The sequence below is a fragment of the Megalopta genalis genome, chromosome 17 (assembly GCF_051020955.1).
Source record: "Megalopta genalis isolate 19385.01 chromosome 17, iyMegGena1_principal, whole genome shotgun sequence".
In the NCBI taxonomy this organism is placed as follows: Eukaryota; Metazoa; Arthropoda; class Insecta; order Hymenoptera; family Halictidae; genus Megalopta; species Megalopta genalis.
In genome coordinates, this window is record NC_135029.1 from 1588474 (window position 1) to 1613580 (window position 25107).

A 25107-nucleotide genomic window follows, 5' to 3' on the forward strand; every position below is an offset into this window, starting at 1 on the left:
GTAATTATGATATACTTTTTTAATACTGTATGATATAAATGTAATGATATAAATAGGATATATTTTGTTAATAATTGTGATAACATTTTTGTGCCGCTGAACCGGTTTTTATCATTCAAATTTTCGCCAAGTCATGTATATGCGATGATGACGATCAGAGTGTTATGTATTGCTGTTACTAGCAATACCATTTTGTTATTAAGTATTGCTATTTTCAAATTCAAGTCAATATTGAATGAAGAAGAATTCTTGAAGGAGGAATCAATCTTTGCCCAGCGTCCGCCGAGTGATAATGAGTGATAATTAAGTTGTAGAGTCAGTAAGTGTTGTATAATTTTGGACTATTTTCTGAATCAGTGATATGTACAATTGTTCTGTACAATTGTTCAAATGACAGACGATAACCATGTAAAACATTTAGCGAAATACGCCATATAGTTTCTAAAAACCTGAAGTTGAGTACGGGAAGGTTTTGGTATTTGTAGGTATGTGAATGGAAGAAATATTACATCTTAGTATGATGCTTATAGTTATTTCTTGTTCAGGGTTTTAATAAATTAAACATTGCGAAAGCGTATATAGAAAAATATTTTCTAGACGTAGAACGACATTGCTTGTATTCAAATAAAGAAATTAAAATGGCGCAGGACAATGTTCCAGGCGCGAAAGTGTGAACAAGTATTAGTAAGGAATTGCATCGCAAGATGTATTATATCACAAATTCAACCACAGAAGTGAACTGTCACGGAGAACCTATTGAAAATTTGAGCACCAAACTCAACCGCACAGAGTTGTGTTAATTCAATTACAGTTCTTGAAGTGAGATAGATTTTTATATTTTTTTCCGTATACTTATTCATCTTTTTGCCTACCCTTGCTTCGTGTTTATACTAGAACTTTTATTATCCGGGTATCCCGAGTTGTACACCATTTAAGTGATTATTTAAATACAAAATTATTTGTTATTTCGAAGTTTAAGTGAAAGATAAAAATAATTATTTATTATTTATATAGATCAAAATAAATTATTTAAAATAATAAAACTTATTTCTTACTTATGAATACAATTTCAATTGTTATTTATCAATTATCATTTAATTGTTTATTATTTATTATTCATCCGGCACAACGTGTCGTATAGTAGGAGGAGTTTAGTAATACACTGTACTTTGCGAAAACATTTACGAGATTATCGTGATTACGTGATTATCGTATTACTAAGCATTATCCAGCTAAGAATTGGACTTTGATTCGCATCAGGCATGCTAGATTGATGTCTCGCCAGACATTTTTCCGTTTACGCCCCCTCCATATCAACTAGAACCTAACAGCAGAACAACTCCTTCTCCAGTCATCGATACATTTGTATATAAATTTTACATCGATTGATCAGCCCAGTTTACATTATACTGTTTCTACGAAACTATTTTATCCACATATTTGATTCATACGCACATTCTCACTTTCGCATTCCTATTTTCATTCTATTACCCCATTCATCGCATTAAGATATTTATAACTTCAATTTTCCTTCTTTTCATTTCATTAGTATAATATGAATTACGTAATAAATGTGTTCTATGCAATGATTGATTATCTCAGGCCCTCCTCAGGCCCTCCTCAGGCCCTTTTTGCATAAAATACAAAAATGTGGTAAAAAATGATATTTATTAACATTATTCCTTGTTGTTTATTATTTTTTTGTAATATTTGAGGATATATACATATTTAATATTAGAAACATTATAATTTCGTTACATAAAAATGAAATAGTACCGATCATCTGTTTCAATTTATCAATATCAATATCACTTGGTTCGTTCAAAACGGAAACAAAGTCTACAGATTGCATGCCTCGGGATAAATTGTTTTTAAATTGCTCTTTGAACCAATTTACTTCTTCTTCATTCAAAAAATCACAGCAACTTCTAACGTCGATTTTATGATTTACTTTGGTGCGATTAGAATCCACACCGTGGACTTCCGTTTCCGAGAATTTTGGTGGAGAGAAGTGATTTATATCTGCCCTCAGAATTGGAAATGCAAATGGGTGAATAGACCGGTGAAAGGAAAGTAGAAAGTGGAAGAAGAAGGGGAGTGAAGAAGGAGAAAAGGAAGGAGAAAGAAAAAAGGGAGTACGGAGTAAGGGAGAAAGTGAGAGAAGAGGAAAGTGAGGTTAGGTACAGTAGGCGAGAAACGTGGCAAAGAAATAAAGCACAAGATAGAAGGAGGAGAGCCATCTAGCGGGAAGATAAGGCAGTAGGAGGGATAAGGTAGTGAGGTCGGTAAAGTAGAAACGGAAGAGCATAAAGGATGGAAAGTAAAAAAGAAAGAGAGAGAGATAAAGAGAAAGAAGAGAGGAAAAAGGTGGGCAGACTGACAGACAAGAATGGTGGAGGAAGGAGAAGAGTTAAGAGTTTGTCGGGGATCGACGAAGTACGAAAAATAGGGGATTGGCTGAAAACGAAAACAGAAGAAGAGAGAAGGGAGGGAAAAGAGGTGGATCAAGGGGAGAAAGAGGAGGAAATATTTAAAAAATGTCAGATGTTGGAGAGAACTTCAACCGAAGAAAAAGGAATAGAATTAAGAAAAAGAAAAGAAGGAAGAGGAAAAAATGAGTGGGAAGTAGCAATTAAGGAAATGATAAGGAAAGAGGTGATGGCGATTCTTAGGGAGGAAGTGAAGGTAGCTCTAAAGGAAGAAATAAGAGATCTGATGGATAGTCTGGAAGAAAGTAAGAGAGATTTCGAAAGGAAGAGGAAAGAAATAATGGAGGAAGTGTGGAAACTAAGAGGGGAGATAAAGAACGAGACAGAAAAGATGGCCCAAGAAAAGAAAAGGATGAAAAAGCAGATAAAAGAAATAACTAGGAGGGAAAAGAAGTTAGTATGTGTAGAGAAAACAGTGAAAAAGTTAGAAGTGAACAAAGATAAAGAAGGGAATAGAATAGCAGAGGAAGGAGACTTATGCAGAAGATTAAGAGAAATGGAAATCAAGTGGGAGAAGAAAAGCAGAAGCGAAAGGAAAAAAAATATAATTATTAAGGGTATTAAGATAAAAGAAGGAGGGAATGGAAGGGAAGAAGCAGAGCAGATATTGAAAGAGATTGGAAGTAATGCAGTTATAGAAGAGATAAGAAAGGGAGAAAGGGAAGAAGGAGGAGGGGAATGGTGCATAGTGAAGATAAAAACAATGCAGCAGAAAAGAGATGTGATGGAAAGGAAAAAGATATTGGTAGGAAGGAAAGAAAGAATAGAGGACGACATGACGTGGGAGGAAAGAAAAATAAAATGGAGAATAAGACAAATAGTAGAGCAGGAAAGAAGGAAAGGAAAGAAAGTGGTGGAAGGGTATATGAAAATATGGATGGGAGGGGAAAGATGGGTATGGGATGAAAAAAAGGAGGTTCTAAGGAATAGGAAGGGTAAGGAACTAAAAGAAGAAGAGCGAAAAGAAAACGCGGAGAGGATGGAATAAGGGCAAGGATAGAGGATAAAAGAGATAGGAACGAGACAACGGCAAGAACAGAGAAAGTTAAAATTGGATACTGGAATATAGCTGGAGTAATCAATAAGGACGTGGAATTTTGGAAAGGGCTGGAAGGAGGTGATGTAATTATTTTAATAGAGACATGGTTAGAAGACAAAGGATAGAATAGGGTAGAATGGAGGAAACAGTGTGCAAAAAGGGAGAAGAAAAAAGGAAGAGCCAAAGGGGGAATGATAGAGGAAATAGGAAATAAAGAAGGATTTAGTGGACGGAATAGAGGATGACAGGAAGGGGATAGAAGGGATAATAACAAGAAGAATTAGGATAAGAGATAAGAGATGGAGGATAATAGAAGTGTAAATAAATTAGGTCATGAAAAAAATGAAAGAAATAAACGAGTGGAGTAATAAGGGGATGAAGGAGGGATCAATAATTGGGGGGGGGGGGTAGAGGATTTGATTGTGATAACAGGGGAGAGAGGAGAGAAAATAGGGGGAAAAGGTGAAGAAGAAGAGGATAGAAAAAGACGGTCGAAAGACAAGATAATAAATCAAGTAGGGAAGATGTTATTGGAAGAGGTGAGGGAAATGGATCTGGAGTATAAATGGACACAAAGATGGTGATTTCACATTTATAGGACAAAGAGGAAAGACTGTCATAGAGAAAAGGGAAGGTATAGAAAGAATGGAAATGCAGGAAAGAGTAGATTCGGACCATTTGCCAACAATAATAACGTTGACAAAGGGAAGGGGAAGGAAGGAAAGGGAAGGAGAAGGGAGGAAGAGGAGAAAAAGAAGACATTGGAATGAGGAGAAGAGGAAAGAATTCAGAATAGAGATGGAAAAGAAGGAAATAGGCAGTGATAATGTGGAAGAAAGGATAAGGTACAGAGGAAGGAAGGAGAGGAAGGAGAAGGAAGAGGCAGGAATGATGTTCATGATCGAGGAATTCAGAAAATATGTAGAAAAAGAGGGATTAAAAGTAAATAGGGAATAGACTAAGGTTATGAAATTTGGTAGGAGAAGAGAAGAGAAAAGGAAATGGAAGTGGGGAAGGGGAAAAGTAGAGGAAGTGGAAGAAATGAAATATTTAAGGTATCGGTTTGAAAGAAATGATAGGCAAGAAGCGCAAATAGAGGGGAGAACAACGAATGCAATAGGTGCCACGAGAAGTGTGTGGGGTATGGAATAAAAAAGATATTTTCAGAACGAAGCGAAGAGAAGAGTATGGCGACACTGGGAAGAATTGGAAGAAAAGAGAGAAAATGTGGAAAAGAAACGCAAGAAGGGCCTGAAAGTTTGAGGAAAGGTTAAGAGAAGGTTGAGGAAGCGAAATAGCAAGAGATTGTCTGAATGAGATAGAAGCAAGATCGAGAAGAGGAATGAAAATATCTAAGCGGGAAGAAGAAGATATTATAAGAGATAGAATGAGAAAATATGGAAAAGAATTACAAGGTTCAGATTAGGAAACGAAAGGAAAGAAAGAAGGTACTGGGAAACATAAGAGAATAGGAAATTTAGGGGTAGAAATAGAAGGGTGGGAACATATACTAGGGAACTGTAGGGAATGGAAAGAAGAGGAAAGGTGCTTATACGAAATGGTTAAGAAAATTCTAGCAGGGGATGAAGTAGGGAGTGGTGGATTAAATGTTTAGAGGAGGAAAGACTTAGTGGAATGGAACGAAGAGCTGCAAGAGGGACAGGAGGGGGTGAGGAGGAAGAAAGTAAATGATGAGTGCAGAAGAAAAGGAATGAGAGAAGAGTGAGAAAAGAGAGAAAGACAGAAAGCGGACGGAGCAGAGAGGGAAAGAAAGGATATAGAGAAAGAAGAAGGGGGAATAAATGCAAAGGACAGGCGATTACTAGGCTTAAATGTTTATGCAGAATATGGGAAGATGCAGTAAAACCCGCGAAATAGAAGTATAAAGAGACATGGAATGGACAAAAAGGAAGGAGAGATAGAGCGAAAGAAAAAGCGAATAAGAGATACGCAGGGTTAGTCGTAAGCGTTAGTTTTTAAGCGTTGATTTTGAAGCGATAGGTTTAAGAGGTAGCATTAATTTTAAGCAATAATTGTAAGAAGCGGAAGTCTCGTGTAACCTGTAAGAGACCATAAAAAAGGAAAAATATAGGAGGAAAAATATATAAAGGATGAACTAGTAAGAATATTGTCGCAAGTTGAGTATTTAATAAGGTAGTATTTCTGTATCGTAACGCGCTTTCCCTTTGCTTTATCGTTTCTTCTGATAAAAGCCCATGTTTTTATAATGCAAAAAGATTATAATTATAACACAAAAAGATACCAGAAGATACCAACCAGATCGTCTGTTACCAAAGACTTGTATTTATCAGACGCAGCGGTATAAAATATGACGATCTACTTTATTCGTGAACATCGCACGTCAATGCAAAAATCGATTTATACATTTTATGGAAGAAGGGCTTGAGTGCCCTCAGACCATTCTTGCATTCGTGGGTTCAATTAACTTATCTACAATAAAATAAAAATGAAATTTGCAATTACAAATGACTAGTTTCACTTAGATCACTTAATCACATGATACTTGGTAGTACATAATGCACGCATGAATTCTGATTATGTTTGGACTGTCACCTGCATTTGTTTTAACGAAATATATTGACATCTCTTTAATATTCATTGTAATTTTTCTGTGTAGAAATTATAACACCTTTTGCAGTCAAATTTACAGTGTTCATTTATCCAAGTTTCCAGCATATTTACAAATTGTTTTGGTTTAAAAATGTTGAAATTTGTGGTATTGGCTGCTTAGAAACATAGTGCGCTTGAAAAACATTGTCACATATGGTATCCATGATTGTGACCATTTTGATTATTCAAAATGAAAAAATGTGTAACATTCTTAATTGTGACGAGTTTAGCTACAGTAGCTGCTATAACAAAAAACAGTATCGAAAATTTAACAAATTTCGACGTTTTGAAATTAAATTATCGATGTTTCCTATTAGAATTTTGGGACGGTTCTAATACGATTTATAGGCATAAAAATACATATAGAGAATCTGCAGCGAAAATTTGAAGGCAATTTGTTAAGTAGTTTTTGAGATATCAAGAGCACACTTTTGAAAAACATAATTTCGAAAAAGACACGTTTAAAACGTTGTATTCATTCTCACTATAACTTTGTTAATTTTAAGAATTTTTAAAACTACATACACTTCAGTAAAATGTAAAAAATATCTGATTTTTCAATGATTCGAACTAGAATACCCACTGTTTGAACTTCTCCTCGCAGTTGATTGTTAGGAGTTTGATTTAGCTTGTTTGGATTTTGAATTATTTGTCTAGAGTACAATGGCTTTGTTATCACGAGATAGAACTCAGACAATACTTGTGTTACCGATTTTTACATACGTCGGTGCACGGAATCGGCATAAAAAGGCTTTCGCGTGACAATGGGTCTACTGTTTCGTTAAACGTTCCACGATGGATCCGCGAACGTTGCTTTTCGTTGTGATTTTCAGCAGTTTCGGAATATTTATCAACTTCGTTATCTCCAACCCGATCGAAGTACCCGACGAAGAAACTGCATCCAATATAATAAAAATTCTTCTGGATTGCATGCATTCGAATTCCGAAACGTACACAGGATGCTTAATAAGACAGAAGAGACATCATCACTCGCATGAGATAGGTATGACACAACATATCTACGAAAATATACTGTTTAAATACCTACATTTTAAATAACTTTGAATATATTAATTTGAGATGGAAATAAAAACAAGAGAAGATGGAAGTTCCAATAGCATAGTTTGAAGAATTAGAATGAAATGCACGCGACTGCTTGATTCTACCGTATGATATCAATATCGGCATATTTTAGTTAGTGGAATTTGTGGTGGAAATTATATATGAAACGTGTTACTACGACATTAGCGTAAATATTCTAGTCTTTTTCCTTTCTCTATCAATAATTATTATTTGAACTTATGAGATTGTCGATAAAACAATACACATGGCTTCTGAAATTTATTACTTTTGACAGCAACAATTATTATATACGAAGTACCTCTTAATTAACCCATGGATTTTGTATTATTATTGCTGTATATTAAATTAAGAATTATTTGTAAGGTAAGTATGCGATTATAATATCGAATGTACTATGTATTTCGGAAGATTTAATATTTTCATACCAAAAGTGTTGCATTTCCGCGTGACAATATTACTACACTCTTCGCTGTGTGATGTTAAACTTCTGAATTTCTCCACGGTTGAGCTCATAATGAAAAATTGACCAGTGTCTTTTTGTACGAACTAAAATATACATTCTTCTTCTACAATAAAAAAATGTATAGGGTGTTCTCAAAAATATTGTAAGCACTTGAAAGGGATGGTTCCTAGAGTGATTTAAAATCACTTTTTGCTTAATTAGGATGAGTATTGTTGGTGCGCAGTATTCTAAGGGAACTAATTTACGCCGGGAATGGAGTAGGTAACGTATGCGCCGGGTGTCCCGCACAGCATCGTGGCACGTCTACCAAATGATGATTGTAACTCTGAACTACAATCAGATAGAAGCTCTACCTCTCGATTGTAATTCAGAATTATAATATTCACGCGGTAGACGCGTCACATTAAACAAGTCACAGGCTTCGAGTTGCATTCGAAGTAAATGAATAAATCATAGAGCGTGAACTTTCCGAATTTCTTTTATTATCCTGCAGTGATAATTTTAATAAAAACGCTGCTTATCCTTATTTGAGAATGTCTGAAGAATATTTAATAATTTTTCGAACCCGGCATAATAAATAGTTTAACCGTGAAAACCATTTTCCTTTTTCTGATATGCATGACACCTTCTGTGTGCCATACGATATTTTTATACGGTGTGTACAGTGAAGATTGACAATAAGTAACCCCGTCGGACTAGGCAAATGATACCTTAATTTAAATAATTCCGGATATAATTTAAATAATGCCGAACAGAATAATTCGCAAAGTTATTTTATTGATAAATAACTTCGTTAACACGTTCCGTGCCGAGCTTTTTTACTCGAATCTTCACACTTTGATATTTCACTAAAACTTGATGTATTACGTGCAATTATTAATTCTCGTACACATAACAACGTAACAAAAACTTATCAACGCCCATTCTTGCGGTGGAAATTGATTCTTCGGTTCTAAATTTCTTGTAAACAATTTGTTCAGTTCACTAAGTAAACATGCAAGCGTGTACCATCGATGGTACACGTGGCACGGAACATGTTAAAGAACGTAATGGATTCGTTTGTGTTTGAGAAATGTCAAAAATATTATTAGTAAGAAATTCGCTCCTGTAGTTGTAAAGTCACTTCATGATTGGAAATATGTGTCAGAAGACTAGTGCATTGACCTCGTACAATGTATGATGAATTGCACAGTTGATCTGTAGACGACACGGTGACAAATAAAATAATATCTCCGAGCAGGTTATATTCTAACGTTCACTTTCACTGAACTATCACTTTACACTGATCACTTATTCCATAATGATTAGGGTTATTTTAGGGAATTTTCCTGGCTTAGTATACGCGTCTCCGAAGAGTGCCGATTTTTTTATGAGACGCGTTCGAAGTTTATAACGTTCTCCTGAACCCTTTGCAGCATCCTTGGAGTAAACGTGTTGCTGTTGTTCGCATCGTATAAGGAGATTTACGTTCTTTCCATGTTAATGCTCGGGACAATCTGCAGAAGACTAGGACGATGGCCGATAATATTTTGTAGCGCACCCGCAACATGAAAATGAAGGAATTTTCGAACGCGAAAATTCTAGCCTTTCCGAGTGTGTGACGTGGTGTGGCCGGGCTCAAGGGCCGCTGCTAGGCCTGGTCGCTTGCAAGACCTCATAGGCAACGATTTTCCTGAGTTGTCTTCTTCGAGATAATTCTCCCTTCGGTTTGAAGGATAGGGAATTTCCCTCTATTTACAAGTTCGGAAATTCGTCGACTAATATAACTATAGATTTTATAACTATAAATAACTAATATAACTAATATAACTGTAGATTATTGTTTCGTTGTTGTTATTTTCCTTCGTTACTGTTGTTATCGTTTTTTCGTTATTGTTATATCGTTGTCTGGTTAGAAAGGATGTCGCAAGAGTAATACAATATTCGTAGTTATTCTTGTACGGTACGAACAACAGCAACACGTTTAATCCAAGGATGCTGCAAAGGATTCAGTAAAACGTTGCAAAACCCGTCTGATAGAAGAATCGGCACTTTCCAGAACCACACATGTTAACCCAGGAGAGTCCATCCTTAATTATTATCGAATAAGTGATCAGTGTTTAGTGATAGCGCAGTGAACGTGAACGTTAGAATAACTTGCCCAGAGATATCCTTCTATTCGTCACCGTCGTATACAGATTAGCTGTGTAGTTCACCATGCATTGTACGAGGTCAATGCACTATTCTCCTGACACATATTTCCGATCGTGAAGTGGATTAACCCTAGAAAGATAACCATATGACAACGTACGTAAAAGATAACCATACGCTTCAGAGGCGCATGCTTTTCTAAGGCGTCAATTTTATACTAACAATGGATATTTATTTAAGTTAATCTAGTCATTTTAAAGGTTTGGCATTATTGTAAAAATAAAATGCATTTATATTATATTTTTTTTATATTTTAAGTAATTTTAAACTTAAATCACTAGACCTCTATGAAAAACGGTGCAGTCAGTTGTTTATTTCGCAGGCGCCTCTGCGACGTAGGTTATCTTTCTCGGGTTAATAACTAAAAGGGTGAGTTTCTTATTAATAATATTTCTCATATTTCTCAAATAAACGAATTATTTATCAATAAAATATCTTTGTAAATTATTCATTGAATTCTGTTCAAACACGGGATTAATTAAATTTAAGTATTATTTACGTACTTCGACGGAGTTACTTATTGTTAATTTTCACAGTACACATCGTATACAAATTTCATATAAGACACGTGAGGTGTCGTGTATACTAGAAAATTAAATCGGCTGTCACAATAAAATTACTTATTATTTCGGGTCCGAAAAATTACTAAATATTCTTCGGACATTCTAAAATAAGGATAAACAGCGTTTTTATTAAAATTATCACTGCAGGATAATAAAAGAAATTCGGAAAGTTCACGCTCTATGATTTATTCATTTACTTCGAATGCAACTCGAAGCCTGAGCGTAGCCTCCTCTCCTTCCGTCACGCCCCGCGAACGAAACCCCCTTCCACCCTCTCGCAGAACCACCTTACAGCTGTCCAGCTCGCCTCTCATTGGTCACTGTTCTTCGTTCATAACTGGTAAACAAAGCCGCGAATTGCATTTACGCTAAGGAGAAAGTTACTTCAAATTACCTCAGGTACCTTCCATTTCCGGATTACGGGACATTTTTAGGATACCCTGTACATAATGTAAGAGTCAAGCCACGGATGACATTTTCGCGATGTGAAAAACTATTTCAAGTCACCTCAAGAATCGCTCCATTCAATAGCTTACAACATTTTTGGAACTCCCCGTATATACTGCTGTTTCTCTTACAGTGTCTGTATTCAATTATTATCCTCCTAGATTACAATTGAAATTTATTTTATAGTTTCTAGAATAAGTAGGCATAAGGCATAACATAATGCGAACATTGAAATCTATGTCTTGTTAAGATCATAGTTGCATGGAGCCATGTATAGGATCTTGTATAAAGGAAAAACTGTACGAGTATGATTCCTGTGCGGACAATTGTAAATATTGCATAAAGCGACAGAATCATCGTAAAATTGACATCGCTGAAACCTCCTATGAAACAATATGCATTAACCAAAACTGTACTCACGTTAAAGGCGGTGATAATAAAGCATTAACCGTCAATGTTACTGCTCATGTCCACATTCATAATCACTACAGTACGCAGACGACTGGTAAGTAATGAATTATTCTGTTCTCATATTCTTGAAGTTAGGCACGTTGTACAATATTCTGGAATTACTCTTTCTGTCAATTAGCTAAACAGAATTGTCCGTGTTATTATGCCACTTGGCAACCTTGCTACTGTCGGCCTTCATATCCAATATGCCAGTATCAGAATCAATGGCCCTGCATTCCAGTAAGTACATACAAGTACTTTATCATAACTCTACCTATCATTCGTACTAAATTTTCATAATTAAAGAATGACAATGAGACTCTTCGTTTTCATCATATGTACTTAGCTTTTGACAAATTTAATTTTAAATATTTTCTGGCAGAAACTGTCCCGTGTTTGAATTCTTTACACTTTGACGATGTGCGACCGAGCATAGATCTCTTGAGTCTACACTAATATACACCTTAAAAGTTAATTACTCTATTAAAATTGTATGCTATGGTACATCTGAGGAATAATTATACAGAATCACTGATACAAAATACAGAAAAAAAAAGTATTGATAGACAGAAATTAAATTTAATCCAGGGCTGCCTGATCATTGTATTGTAGCACTGCTGTAACGTATTTTATAAATCGTGTTTCTTCAATAAAAAGTAATTAACTCGTGGTCAGTGTGGTGGAGCATGGAACAGCAATTTCACTTGCACAACCGGCTTTAAGCAAAATGTCAATAATAATAATAATAACATTAATGCATAAATGAATGTCGTATTATTTGAATTAAAAAGTTTCTTATTAAAATTATCTGTTTAAACATTTTCTGTTAAAGAAATAGAAAATAACCTTGCCACATTTATTACAACACATTTTTAGACCTCACACGGTAATACAGGTCCTGTTAGTAAACAAGATGTCGTTATTATTACAGTCAAGAGCTTTATAAAATTCTCCATGTTAGGAGACATTTCATATTGAACAACTATTGGTACTAATTCTAATTTTTGTAAAATCTTTTTCTCTTTCACCTTTAATTTTGCTACCAAGCATTTATGTATGATTATATCTAAACTATACATACATGCGCGATGATTACAGGGAAGGGTTCAGTATTCGTCAGTTTAATAGTTAATAGTACAGTAGTAATGCAAAATAAATTCTCTACAATTGTCTCTCAACTTTTAAACAAAAATGGACAATTTCGGAAGATCAAATACGATTATTCGAGCCTCGCGGCTGATTGTTATAGTCACCGACTGTCGTCGAATGATCGTATCTCCTCTTCCCAAATTGTCCATTTTTGTTTATAAGCTCAGGGACAATTGGTGAGCATTTACACTATGTATGTTATTTATTATAGGACTTACCGCAACAACCGCCGATCGCTTCACTACCAATCGGTCCACCAATGATCGGTCCACCACCGACCGGTCCACAACCGATCGGTCCACTACCCATGGCTCCAACTTGTGAAAACAATGATTGCAATCCTGCCACTGGAAACTAATGTTAAATAAAACACAACGAGCTTTTTGGATACCTGAGGATGCTCGAGAATAACTGATGTACGTTTCCTTTTTTTTCGGTCGCACGAGGCATCTTGCTCCAGAACGCTCCTAACTCCACGTTTTGTCTCTTACATTAGAAAGTGACATCTTCTGTTGCCGTCTTTTTTTAGTAATAGAATAACTCTTCATATCTTAATGTTATAAGGATGACGTATCTTTGACAATACATATTTAATTTAAGGATCTTTACCAATACTTTATAAGTCAAGTAGTTCTATTGAACAAAATAAACGATATGCGTAACCAGATTTCCAATCATATATAAAAGTTCACCATCGATCGGTCCAATATCAATCGGACCGCTACCCATAGGTCCACCACCCATGGGTCCACCACTTATGGGTTCAACTTGTGGAAACAATGATTGTAATCCTGCTACTGGAAGCTGTTGTTAAATAAGACAAAACGCGCTCTTTGGATATTCGAAAATACTTGATGAACGTTTCCTTCCTTTCTGTTGCACAATCGCTCACACTAGGCATCCTGCTCCAGGACCCTCTGCTCTCCTCGTTTTGTCTTTTACATTAGTTATCGCGCAACTAACTTCAGAAAGTGACATCTTCTGTTGCCGTCTTTTTTAAGTAACAGAATAACTCTTCTTATCTTAATGTTATAAGGATCACGTATCTTTGACAATACATATTTAATTTAAGGATCTTTACCAATACTTTATAAGTCAAGTAGTTCTATTGAACAAAATAAACGATATGCGTAACCAGATTTCCAATCATATATAAAAGTACGAATACCCATCTTAAAGATGTTTACTTCAACATGCTCGTAGGGATCACAATGTTAATTTGTGTGAGTATATTTCTATATCTATCCCATTGATAAAGAAACACTTTTTTAAACATTGTCTAGTAAAACTAGCCTTTCTAATGGTTCCGGAAGATTCAAGATATTTGGCACAGTTTGAGAAAAGGATTTTACTTGGAAATAATGTCTCTATATTCGTTGATGTCTTTGTTGCATGTGTAGGCTGAAATAATATAGGTAAAGCTATACTTTGAAAGAAAATATGGAAATGATTCGTTTTTCCAACAAACAAAAAAAAGAAATTGCACACTATGTATAAGGATATTTATCGTGAATTGTCCGGTAAAGATAATCCTTAATTTAGCTGCTTAATTTTAGCGTGCCATTGTCCCTCTGACATGTAGATCAACGAAGAGTACAGTTGCCGCCGTTTTATTTAATTTAATATTTTATTTATTTAGTTTGTTTCGTTTTGAAATCCCCAGTACATGTTTCACTTTCTTATGCTCAAACATAGAGCTTCGAAAAAGTAAGATAGAGCTATTTTTATGTTTTCGGTCTCTTAATTTACGACGATCTGTTTGTGTGCAATGTATCTTGAATTCATTTCAGTTTATTTACCGATCATGAAAGAATTGGTAAATACAGAATTTACGAAAACAAGCCGTAAGACTACGTATCCAAAAGAAAACATCTGAAACTGCTTAGATGGTTTTTTATTCAATGAGAATTAAAAATTTCGTGTTCAGAAGATTCATCCTTGTGACGACAAAGTGTCTTTCTTTTATCTTTCGGATTTGGAAAATATGTACGACGGAAAGAACTAGATTGTACTCTGCAGTCTATGCAGAGTATTATAGCGTTTTCTCAGATTCGTTGTCGCATATTGAAGTATCGATATCTAATGTTTAATAAATTGCCTCGTTTGGAGAAAAACTTTGATATTGCATATAAGTGGATATTCTGCTGTATTGTACATTTTATATTATTCAAATTACGTGTTATTTCCTATGTTATTTAAATTATTGTCACAAGTAGGCACATGAGGATGCATAAAGAACGGATGAAGCAAAAAGGAAAATCTTCATGTCTGATTACTCCTTATTAACACATTGCGGACGGCTCACGAGATATCTCGTTTTTAGCAAATTGAACGTTGCGGACGGGTCACGAGATATCTCGTTTTCATGTTTCTTTTATTTAATCGGCAACAAGCAACCAGCCGCAAATATTTCTGTTACGTAACCATGGTAACGAGGCCTCCCGCATTCCTAAGTAATTTTAGCGAAACAAATGAATCATTCCAAGCATGTAGAAATGATCAGTCATTATAGCCACTCTAAATCAATATTCAAATTTGTATAATAAATAATAGTTAAAATGTAAAAGATCTTATATAATAAACAGATATATAAACTATGTATATATAGTATTATTTAAGAATACTAAATGCAAATTAGAAATGTGCGTATCCGCTTCCTGTTACTTGCCAAGCATGTTTTTGGAGCGTTCGAAAATGTGCGGTCTTTGAGGGCGTGTTGAACGCGCAGAGCCCCGTCCGCAATGTGTTAAGCAATCTGGATTTAATAAGATGGATTTATTGAGGAATCTGGATTTATTAAGCAATTTGAAGTGGACCAATAAAAATTGAATTAGAACTATTTTTTATGTAGATAACTGAAAATATATCAATATGAGTTAAGATCAACTACTGCTTGTCGAAATCATTCGAAACAACTTATTTATTACTTCTTTAACATCAGAATTCATGGTTTGATAATTATATTATAATTGTTTCATACAACAACATATATGAAACAAATCCAGATAGACACACGCATGAAACAAATATTTGCATACTTTTGATAAATCGCGATTTCCTCTCATTGTCAGTCAAACATTTTTTCCAAATAAGGACTCTGATTTTCTGATTCTGGCGCGGGTCTAATTATAATTTATAGCTACATATAAAGTTCTTTTTGCTGGCCGGCTATTTGCTACTGAAAGTAAATATCTAAGATACCTGACTACACCCAACACAATCCCGTACTATTATAAATAAGCAATATATAATTATATTAATTAACCCTTATTTGAATAAACAAAATTGTTAACTATATAGCACTTCCAGTCTTACGATAGAAACAATCGCTAGTACGTACGTAACAGTGCACTCGTGGAATATGCTCATGCATTGTCTCGCAAGTTGACACGTGTATGACACAACAGCAAGCAACGTTCTGATGGAAACCGTCCGATGCAGTTGCGAGATTGTTTCAAGGTAAATGCGTGTGTACTGTGGAGAGTTTCTGATTTTATTGTGCCGTATTTACGTTTGATACGACAGTGACTCACACAGCCACCTGCAATTCGAATCCGGAAAAGATTCACCAACTTTTACATTTGCCAAATGAATGTCCGCAATCTTAGCGTGCACAATGTCGCTACCACTTTTGTGTCGCTGCACAGCACACGGCGCCATCGAAGTAGTTTCGCTTTCATCTCGCCGTTATTATAGAAAATCGTATGAAAAGAACTCGACGATCTCGGCTGCATTACAGAAAATAACAAACATTAAGCGCACTTCAAACTTCGGCTACCGATTTATTCATGGACAAATCCGTTCGATGAACACCGCAATTTCCGCGGCACATTAGTATGGTCCCATAGCTACCATCGCTGCAATCTTTACAGTGCATTCAATCTATTAAAGATTGCACAGAAGCGTCCTCGGATAATTTTTCCGCGGAGCGACTCGAGCAAGCGCAAACGTGCATTTCCGGTGAACGATCCTGCCCGCTGCATCTAGTCGTTGGATGAACCTTTTTAGGAAAGCAGGCGAAACGATGATCGAAACTGAAAACCGTAAGGGCTATCAGAACGAACACCACAAATTGGATTACGTGTTCACTACCTGGATCTCTAGGTTACTGTTGACGCCACCCGGCGTCTGGCCTTTGCACGGTGGCAACTCGACCCTGGGCGATATCGTATCGGCTGTCCAAGTCGGAGTGCTCTTTGTTTTGATGTGTTACTTACTAATACCCCACGTGATCTATACTTTTCACGACTCCGAGGACCTGGCCCGGTACATGAAAGTGATCGCCGCACAGGTGTTCACTCTCCTGGGGATCATCAAGTTCTGCGTGATGATCTTCAAGAAGAAAAAGTTCAGAGTCTGCCTGACGGAGATGAAACTGCAGTACACGAACGTTGAGTCCGAAGAAGATCGACTGGTCATGAAGAGCTCCGCCAAAGTCGCCAGATTCTTCACTACCATTTACGTGTGTCTCGGTTTCGGCGGCTCTTTCCCCTATGACATAGTCATGCCATTCTTGTCGGAGAAGGTCGTCAAGGCGGACAATACCACGCAGATCCCATTACCTTACCCGAGCAACTATGTCTTTTTTGTGATCGAGGATCCGCCTATGTACGAGATCACGTTCGCTGCGCAGATAATCGTCAGTAGCATGATACTGTTCATCAATTGTGGGACCAACAGTCTGATTGCCAGTATGACATTGCACAGCTGTGGCTTATTTAAGGTCGTCAATAGACAATTGACGTCGCTCTTCGATCGAGATCGAGATGAAATGGGAGATTGTTTGAGGGATGTTGTTCGGCATCATTTGAAAGCAATTCGGTAAGAACGTTATTGCATATTAGATGTTTTATATTAAATATTATATAGTATTAGCGATAGTGTGTACAAGGTATTCCATATTGGATATCGTATATTAAATATTTATATTATTATACATATACATACGCTTGAGAAACATTTTGAAGGTAACTTAGTTACGTTTTTGAAAACTCCATCTTATTCAAAGGATTCATAAAAAATTTTAGTTTTTGTTTACAGATGATGAAGTTTTCAGATACATAGCAAAACTATCTTTAGAAAATTTCTGAAGTTTTCATTTTACTTTACAGAAATTTTAGAATAACAGAATTAGTGATATCAACAATCAATTATATCTTATTGTACTAAATCGATAAAAATACCTAAAGAAATATTTAATTATAGATTTGCAGAACAGATCGAGATAAATTTGAACACAGTGTTTTTTACGGAACTGGTCGGCAGTACTCTTATCATATGTTTCCTCGAATATGGAGTTATTATGGTACTATAAAGAAAAAGTTTAAATAGGGAAACAAAGAACGAGCACTAAAAGTATAAACTCGTAACAATATTTTCAGGAATGGGAAGATAAGAATATGATGAGTATGCTGATATATTTCCTTCTGATGTCATGGATGTTCCTAAATGTGTACATATTATCGTATATCGGCGACTGTCTCAAACAGGAGGTACTTTACTCACATTATGCTTACACTTTATAATTGCGTCTTGTCGTGCAAATTAATTCTTGCGATTAACTCCAGAGCACCGGAAGGTGCTTGATAGACTTCATAGACAACAAAAATGACGGACAAATGCAATATTAATTGCTGCAGAAATTCTCCGTATATTTTAAATATGCGAAGAATAATTGAATAACTTTTATCGAAAAAAATTACATTTCTCTACAGATTAAATATTAAAGAAATTTTGAACTTACATCATGTTGTACAATTTGTGTAATTATATTGTAATTATATTAAAAGCAGAGTTTCATTGTCAGTGAACAAGGCAATCTGAAGATTGCATCCATTGTTCTCCATAATTATAGCGCATATCCCCCTAAACGGTTATGAATTTCAATAGCAACATTTCTTTTCATTGAGAGCGTGAAAGTGAAACTAATGGCGTACTACATGCCATGGTACAACTATTCCGAAGAAGTAAAGCAGAATTTAAGAATGATCATGCATCGTCCCACTCATCCGACATGCTTCACCGCTGCGAAGTTTTTCGATCTTTCTCTTCAGGGATTCTGCGACGTAAGTATAATGAGCTGGGGTTGTGGAGCCGGTTACTGTGGGGTGACCTGTTGTGAACTACTGGCCTGAATTGCTGCGTCTTTCATTACTTCTCGTGCATAATTAACTTCAACCTTTTTTGTTAAAAGATGAACAATATAAAAGAATAAAACAAACAAAATAAAAGAACAACAAATTTTAATATGTGCCATACGATGAGCATGATGTTAATTGTACCCGAAAAAAAACCCAAATCACAGCAATTGGTGCACACCACAGAAACCACATTGCTCTATCAAATAATACACCGTGAAACTCGAGAAATATAAACGGAAATGTCGTAGGTTGTTAAAACCTCCGCAGCGTATTTGAACTTCTTACGAACGATGACAGGATGAAGAGAACCCATAAGACGAAGGTGTGATCGGAAAAAATGTTAATTTGTACATGTGAGTTTATTGTTTATAAGAACGCAAACGGAAAGCGTTCGGTTAAGTTTTTACTTGCAAATACTACTGATAGTTGATCCGAGATATTTTATCTTTTATTAATGTGTCCTTCTCATTTGTCTGCGCTATCATCAATACCGTCGCGTCGCAGGTTATACAGCTGTTGGTGTTTATGCTCTCAACCTGGTCACGATTTGTTTTTGTTCAGTCCGAAACTTGTCCCGTCGCACAGTGAATGGACAAAATTAAAAAAAGTCATTGCTTCATATCTGTTCAAAACTGTGTGTATGATGTATAAAAATGTCTAAATAATCATATTTAGAAAGAGAATGATCAAAAAATTGAACAGGAGATTAAGTTCAAGCGAGTTCACCGAACGAATATTAGGAAGATCAAATAGTACGTTAGTTCACAACGTAGCTTGTTTACAGTATCTGATGAACAAAAGGCCATTTTACGAAGTAATCTCCATAGAAAATGATTGCCAGGGGTTATGTGATTGTAATTAATCTATAAAAATTTTACGATACTTACATGCAATATAATAATTGACCTGAAATTAAATAATTAAGTTCGATTTACTTTCCTAAACTTCGGATAAGGTTTTTAAGAAAACGGCTCAAAACATCCTGGGATTTCTATTCCAACATATTTATCAGATAGTATATTTTGATATTATATAAGCCTTTTTGCGAAAAATTGCGGTCTTCAGAGTTATTTAGCAAAATATATAGCCCATATATGCAAAACGATCGCTATGAATTTTCAGGCACTAAGGCAAAATTAATGAAAAAATCTTTCGGACAAAAGTTACTCAGTAACTTTGACTAACAACAAATTCTATTAATGAAAATTTGCATAAATGTTTTTATTCAATAAAAAGTAAAGGTGAGAACAATTCTTTTTTATGGAATCATGTAATTTTTACTTGTGCAAGTCGATGCATTTTTGTATTTTCTTTGACAAACTATTAAGGTATTTTGGTCGAAAATTGATTAGTTCAGAAGATATGATTTTTGTCCCGAAAAAACGCCTATGCATATAAGCGCCCCAACTGTGCGCCGCGCCGCCAACTGTAATTGATCGTGACTATAGGTAACTGTTGTCCACGCAATCCATTCCCGACTCGTGCAAACTTTTCAGACAGAAAAAAACGCTCTGGCTAAAGTTTACAACAGTGTTTATACTTCGACGCAGAGTTTTTCAAATGCAGAATTAATACTTCTGCTTTAAAAGTTGGAATTTCATTTTCCGCAAAAAGTATGGTATACTTGCATGATACATACTGCGATTTGTTTCTTCATATCACTTAATATAGGTATGAAAGTATATTTGTCATCTGTTACGATAGTGACACAACTTCGTTCTTGATGTGGAATGAACGGTTCACAGTTTTATCGTAGTTCAATAGCTTATTGTATCAATCAGATATTCGCATCTGGAATTATTTAAATGATTTAATCCAAAACTGGAATTATTTAAAACGTTCGAACTCGTTTTTCAAAAACCTATGATCTTTAGTCGTGTCTGGACTGCGGACTTTTATGTAAAATAAATATATATATATATATATATATATATATATATATATATATATATATATTTATTGAAATTATTAAGATAGGAATTTAATTTTTAATTAAGTCCTAATGGTTGAATTGAGGTAATATATATACATATATACATATATATTTTAATTAAGTCCTAATGGTTGAATTGAGGTAATATATATACATATATACATATATATTACCTCAATTCAATCATTATGACTTAATTAAAATATATATGTATATATATTACCTCAATTCAACCATTAGGACTTAATTAAAAATTAAATTCCTATCTTAATAATTTCAATAAGTTAAAAATAATATAACGGTGTGTACAAAATCTTTTGATTTTACTGGTTTCTGTCTGAAATGCACAAAATCCGCACCCTATTAATTAATACCAGTTCCAGTTCCATACATACAAGTAAAGATATTGCACTACTGACATTGATACAGACACCGAACATTACATTCGAATCACGGTTGCAAAATTGCACGTTCATGACTGCAACCGACATGGCATTATGGTGCCCGACATATAACACAACAGAACGAAGTCGCATGCGATGTATGCTCAACATTGCAGAAATCAATTTAACGCTTGGCAACGATCATCTTTCAATTTTCGCTCATAATGCATAAACAGGGAAAATATGGTACTCTAGGAAGAAGGGTCGAACCGTACCTAAAGGCTCGCTTACTCCTATTTCTAAAGTTCCCTTTCTACTACTCTCCCACCACTTGTGTATACTTTTCCAGCATGCTTGAACACGGCGCGAGGTAGGTATTCAATTTGTCCAGTTGCTAACATTCACGGATAATAAAAAATAACATAATAATAATAATAATAATAATAATAATAATAATAATAATAATAATAATAATAATAATAATAATAATTTTATAATATAACATTTACGGATATCATAAAAATGGGAGTGAGAGACATCTATAACTGAAATCGACAATTACTTAGTTGCCAACCCAATAGTACTGACTGCTTAGAATTCGGACCCGGCGACAATCAAAGAGAAATCACTCTACTTGCATGTATAAGAAAATTATACATACAAACATTATTAATTACATTACATATACTGCCGATGAGCGAATAACCATCCGACATAACCACAATCCAAGCTTGCAACTGCCTTCGATTCTACGTCGACAGTCCTCCTTCTTAGGCGCCACCTTGTACGCACCAATCTAACTATTCTTGTCACATTTTTTGTTCTACATTATCGATATCGTGAATTCTGATACTATAAAGCTATGCTGAATTGCTCCCCGAGATTTTGTTCTTATATGAAAACATTTTTCGATGGAAAATAAATCATTCAGAAGGGGAAGGTCTGAAGCAGCGCCCCGTTGTCATGATTTCATCCAGAAAACTTATCCAATGACATAAAAATGCTTGGATTCCATGGATAAATTTTTGACCTAATTTTTTAACACTTATATTACTAAATATCTATGAAGCATAATCTCTTTAATTCGTGAGAACGGCGCGCTGATTTGAACCTTCTTCTTTCCAATGACTGATTTCTCAGCAAGAAATATTCTCATAAGGACGAAATCTGGAGGAGCGTAAACCCATCGTTTTGTCGGTAACTTCGTCCGTCTACTTATCGGTATCGCTACGGTGTCTAGCCCCTTGAAATCTGTATACATATATGTATAAAACATACATATAGGATATATACAGGGTGTTCCAAAATTATTTTAACAGCCGAAAATGAGGGGTAGCTGAGGTCATTTGAAGTAACTTTATCCTTTGCGAAAATGCAATCTGCGGCTTTGTTTACGAGTTATTAACGAAAAACACTGGCCAATGAGAGGTGACGGTGCGAGAGAGAGAGTCCGCAGCACGAGGCTCTGACAGATGGTCGGGACGGACTCGAGCCGCGTTCGAAGTATTGAACAAATCACGAAGCGAGAACTTTCCGGATTTTTTTTTACTACGTAACAGTGATATTTTTAAGAAAAACGCTGTTCACCTTTACTTTAGAACGTCTGAAGAATATTCACTAATTTTTCGGACTCGAAATAATATGTAGTTTAACCGTGACAGCCGTTTTAATTTTCTGGTGTGCATGACACCTTATGTGTACCATATGAAATTTTTATGCAAGGTGTACAGTGAAGATTAACAAAGTTTGTAAATGATATTTTAATTTAAATAATTCCGTGTACGAACAGAATTCAATGAATGATTCGCAAAGCTGATTTAATAATAAATAATCGCGTTAAGGTACGTAAAGGATTTGTTTTTTAGAGAAATATGAAAAATATTATCGATAAGAAACTCATCCATTTAGTTGAGGAAGCATTTGCTGACTCGTACGTACTGACCTCGTACAACGAACAGCTGATCCCAGGTCGATGACCGCAACATTCAAGGGATTAGTCTCTAGTGATTTAACGTGCGGCACCTGCCCAAAGGCTTATCCACACGGCCCCCATGGGCGCGGAATTGAGATACGCTCAATAAGCGCGCTCCCACATGCCAAGCCATGCAGGAGCTACCAGTTACTACGAGGACACGGACTCTCGTCAGCAGACAACTGGTGGTGCCGAGCCCTTTCTATGCTCTACCGGCTCAGCAGGTCGGTTCCCGAGCTGAATAACGCAGCTCACCCGTCGAGGCCTCCAACAACTTAGGGGTGGGACAGAACGAGGAAGGAGGGAAGAGGTAAGGAGAGGAAGGGAAGGAGCCTCTGGCCAGCTTTAGCCATTTACCACTGCCCCCTGGACGGACCTACCCACTGCCGGCCCGAGGTATCCCGGGCCAGATGGCCGGGACCTCGTGGGCACGCCGACACCCGAGGTACCAGTATTTAGAAGGCCGACTGGTAGGACCTGTCGTAGCAACGCTACTACCATGTTCGGAGACACCGCATCTCCAGCACTGGTCGGCTAGCGCTTCGGGATCGTGTAGTCGCTACTCTACAACGCCTAGCACTTAGGAATCAGCAGAATAGGACCCGGCAAGCCGTATCCTACCCGCCTTTCTGCCTGTGTTCAGCGCCCTGCGCCGCACATTCGAGGGATACTGTCGGTGGAACCTCTGGTATGGTTATTTCTGTTCAAGTTGTAAGTTCACTTACACTGCACTGTCACCAAACACTGATGAGTTAATTAATCACTGATAATCCGAATCACTTGTGGATATTAAGAAAGATCAGTGAGACTCGTTCGCGGATAATTGTTTATTCGACGCGTTCGTTCGGGAGTCGACGTTTCACTGCCGAAAAATTCAGGCCTTGACTGTGGGCCCTTGTTGATCGTCGTTCGGCCGTCCGAGGAAATGACACTCGATACCATTTTCTTCGCATGGCCATTAATTACATTCTAAGAGCGCAGGGTACCGTGGGTACCCCATTGGATCCCTCCATCGGTGTTGATTACCCATAGCTTCGGCCCTGTCGGACAGAGAGAAGCGAGCAGCGAAGCACATGGCGGCAAAACGTCGTGTACATGTTGCTGACGAACATTTTCTCGACCTACTCGAAATGTACATCGTTCCGACACTTCTATCGGGCCGTTTCTTCTTCAGAAATGTCTACAGAATCCGATCCTGCGTAGAGTTTTCGTGCTGAACAAAAAGCTTTTCGTAAAAATACAAAAATATTGCGTAGAAACTGCTCACGTCGACACTTTTTTAAACTTTGACATCAATTTGTTGCTATTTAGGACCAGAAACAATTAATAAATTGCATGCCACTATATTCGGGAAACTTTCCTCTATCTTTTAACACCAATTAGAACTTTCTAGCGTTTGTACTTTTCATGCAATACCTCATTTTTGTCGAAAATTTTGAGTTTGTACAAAAGTTCGTTTATTTAAAAAACTGAGGGTGATGGAGCAATTCGGTTTTCGGATTCTTGTTCAGGGAGTGAAGCTCTACAAGAATTTCATAGTGGCTATAGAAACCCAAAAATCGTGTCGGACAGTGTAATCGGCCGGGTTTACCCCGTCCAAAGGTCCGTAAAACTCTTCGCCTTCATCCTCCTCTCTGCAGAAAAGATTGTGAGGTACCGGCATTCTTTCCTCAAAGTGGTTCTGTCTTTTAATTTGAGCTGGATGAACCGTCAGAGACGTAGGCGTGTTTTAATTTGTCCCGATGTTTCGTAATAAGGTGCCCAGTCGCGTCCGTTTTTAAAATTACGTTGTTTAAATCTGATACATCGACTATTTCGTATGGTCCGGTGTACCGTGGGTCGAATTTACTCGTCCTTGGTTCCTTCAATACGTAGACGTATTGCCCTACCATGAATTGTTTCGGATTTGCTCGTTTGTCGTAATATCGCTTATAACGGGATTTTGCACAGTTTAGGTTGTTAGCAGCTAGATTGCGGATTTTTGTCTTCCGAGTGATGAGGTTACCCAGATAAGACCCATAAAGTCGGCATGGTTTCTTCCGCGGGGAACGCACTTGGCGGTCTCGCGGTTTTTCCGAAGATTAGTTCGTGCGGTGTGAAATTTGTAGCTTCGTGGACGGAGGTGTTGTAAGAGATCATGGCGATTGGCAGGTAGAGATCCCATTCTTCATACGA

At 36.4% G+C, this 25107-nt stretch overlaps 4 protein-coding genes across 10 annotated transcripts in view; 3 read left to right on the forward strand and 1 right to left on the reverse strand.

Moving 5' to 3' along the window:
- The window catches only part of LOC117222869 (uncharacterized), a 61421-nt gene extending 44598 nt beyond the window's left edge, over positions 1–16823 (reverse strand). For 2 of the 6 annotated variants that reach the window (XM_033474862.2, XM_076527255.1), the window contains exon 1: positions 15845–16318. The gene's annotated coding sequence lies outside the window, so the exon portion shown is untranslated. Of the gene's footprint in view, positions 1–15844 lie in introns of all 6 variants that reach the window. The other 4 variants (XM_076527256.1, XM_076527254.1, XM_076527253.1 and 1 more) reach the window with 4 other exon arrangements.
- On the forward strand, positions 1706–6143 carry LOC117222807 (uncharacterized). The gene has a single exon (XM_076527050.1). The coding sequence runs from the start codon at positions 2314–2316 to the stop codon at positions 3475–3477; it is 1164 nt and encodes a 387-aa protein (XP_076383165.1). The 5' UTR covers positions 1706–2313; the 3' UTR covers positions 3478–6143.
- On the forward strand, positions 6873–13643 carry LOC117222872 (uncharacterized). The gene is made up of 4 exons (XM_033474869.2): positions 6873–7162; positions 11156–11410; positions 11495–11595; positions 12716–13643. The coding sequence occupies exons 1-4, from the start codon at positions 6955–6957 to the stop codon at positions 12860–12862; spliced, it is 711 nt and encodes a 236-aa protein (XP_033330760.2). The 5' UTR covers positions 6873–6954; the 3' UTR covers positions 12863–13643.
- Positions 16823–19079, forward strand: LOC117222808 (odorant receptor 82a-like). Of its 2 annotated transcripts, XM_033474738.2 has the most exons (5): positions 16823–17325; positions 17710–17809; positions 17886–17996; positions 18414–18569; positions 18893–19079. In XM_033474738.2, exons 1-5 carry the CDS (start codon positions 16832–16834, stop codon positions 18944–18946), a joined length of 915 nt encoding a protein of 304 aa, XP_033330629.2. In that variant the 5' UTR covers positions 16823–16831; the 3' UTR covers positions 18947–19079. The 2 variants fall into 2 exon arrangements, with proteins under 2 accessions (XP_033330629.2, XP_076383375.1); XM_076527260.1 differs by lacking the exons at positions 18414–18569; positions 18893–19079 and adding an exon at positions 18072–18309.
- The last annotated feature ends 6028 nt before the right edge of the window (positions 19080–25107 follow it).

Excerpts from the sequence above, each read along its gene's own strand:
- LOC117222807 (XM_076527050.1), top strand. The coding sequence starts at position 2,314 with ATGGAAAGTAAAAAAGAAAGAGAGAGAGATAAAGAGAAAGAAGAGAGG.
- LOC117222872 (XM_033474869.2), top strand. The coding sequence starts at position 6,955 with ATGGATCCGCGAACGTTGCTTTTCGTTGTGATTTTCAGCAGTTTCGGA. Across the intron at positions 7,163-11,155 it reads TCATCACTCGCATGAGATAG|ATCATAGTTGCATGGAGCCA; the intron begins GTATGACACAAC and ends TGTCTTGTTAAG. Across the intron at positions 11,411-11,494 it reads CTACAGTACGCAGACGACTG|CTAAACAGAATTGTCCGTGT; the intron begins GTAAGTAATGAA and ends TCTGTCAATTAG.
- LOC117222808 (XM_033474738.2), top strand. The coding sequence starts at position 16,832 with ATGATCTTCAAGAAGAAAAAGTTCAGAGTCTGCCTGACGGAGATGAAA. Across the intron at positions 17,326-17,709 it reads CATCATTTGAAAGCAATTCG|ATTTGCAGAACAGATCGAGA; the intron begins GTAAGAACGTTA and ends ATTTAATTATAG. Across the intron at positions 18,570-18,892 it reads CTCTTCAGGGATTCTGCGAC|GTTGTTAAAACCTCCGCAGC; the intron begins GTAAGTATAATG and ends GAAATGTCGTAG.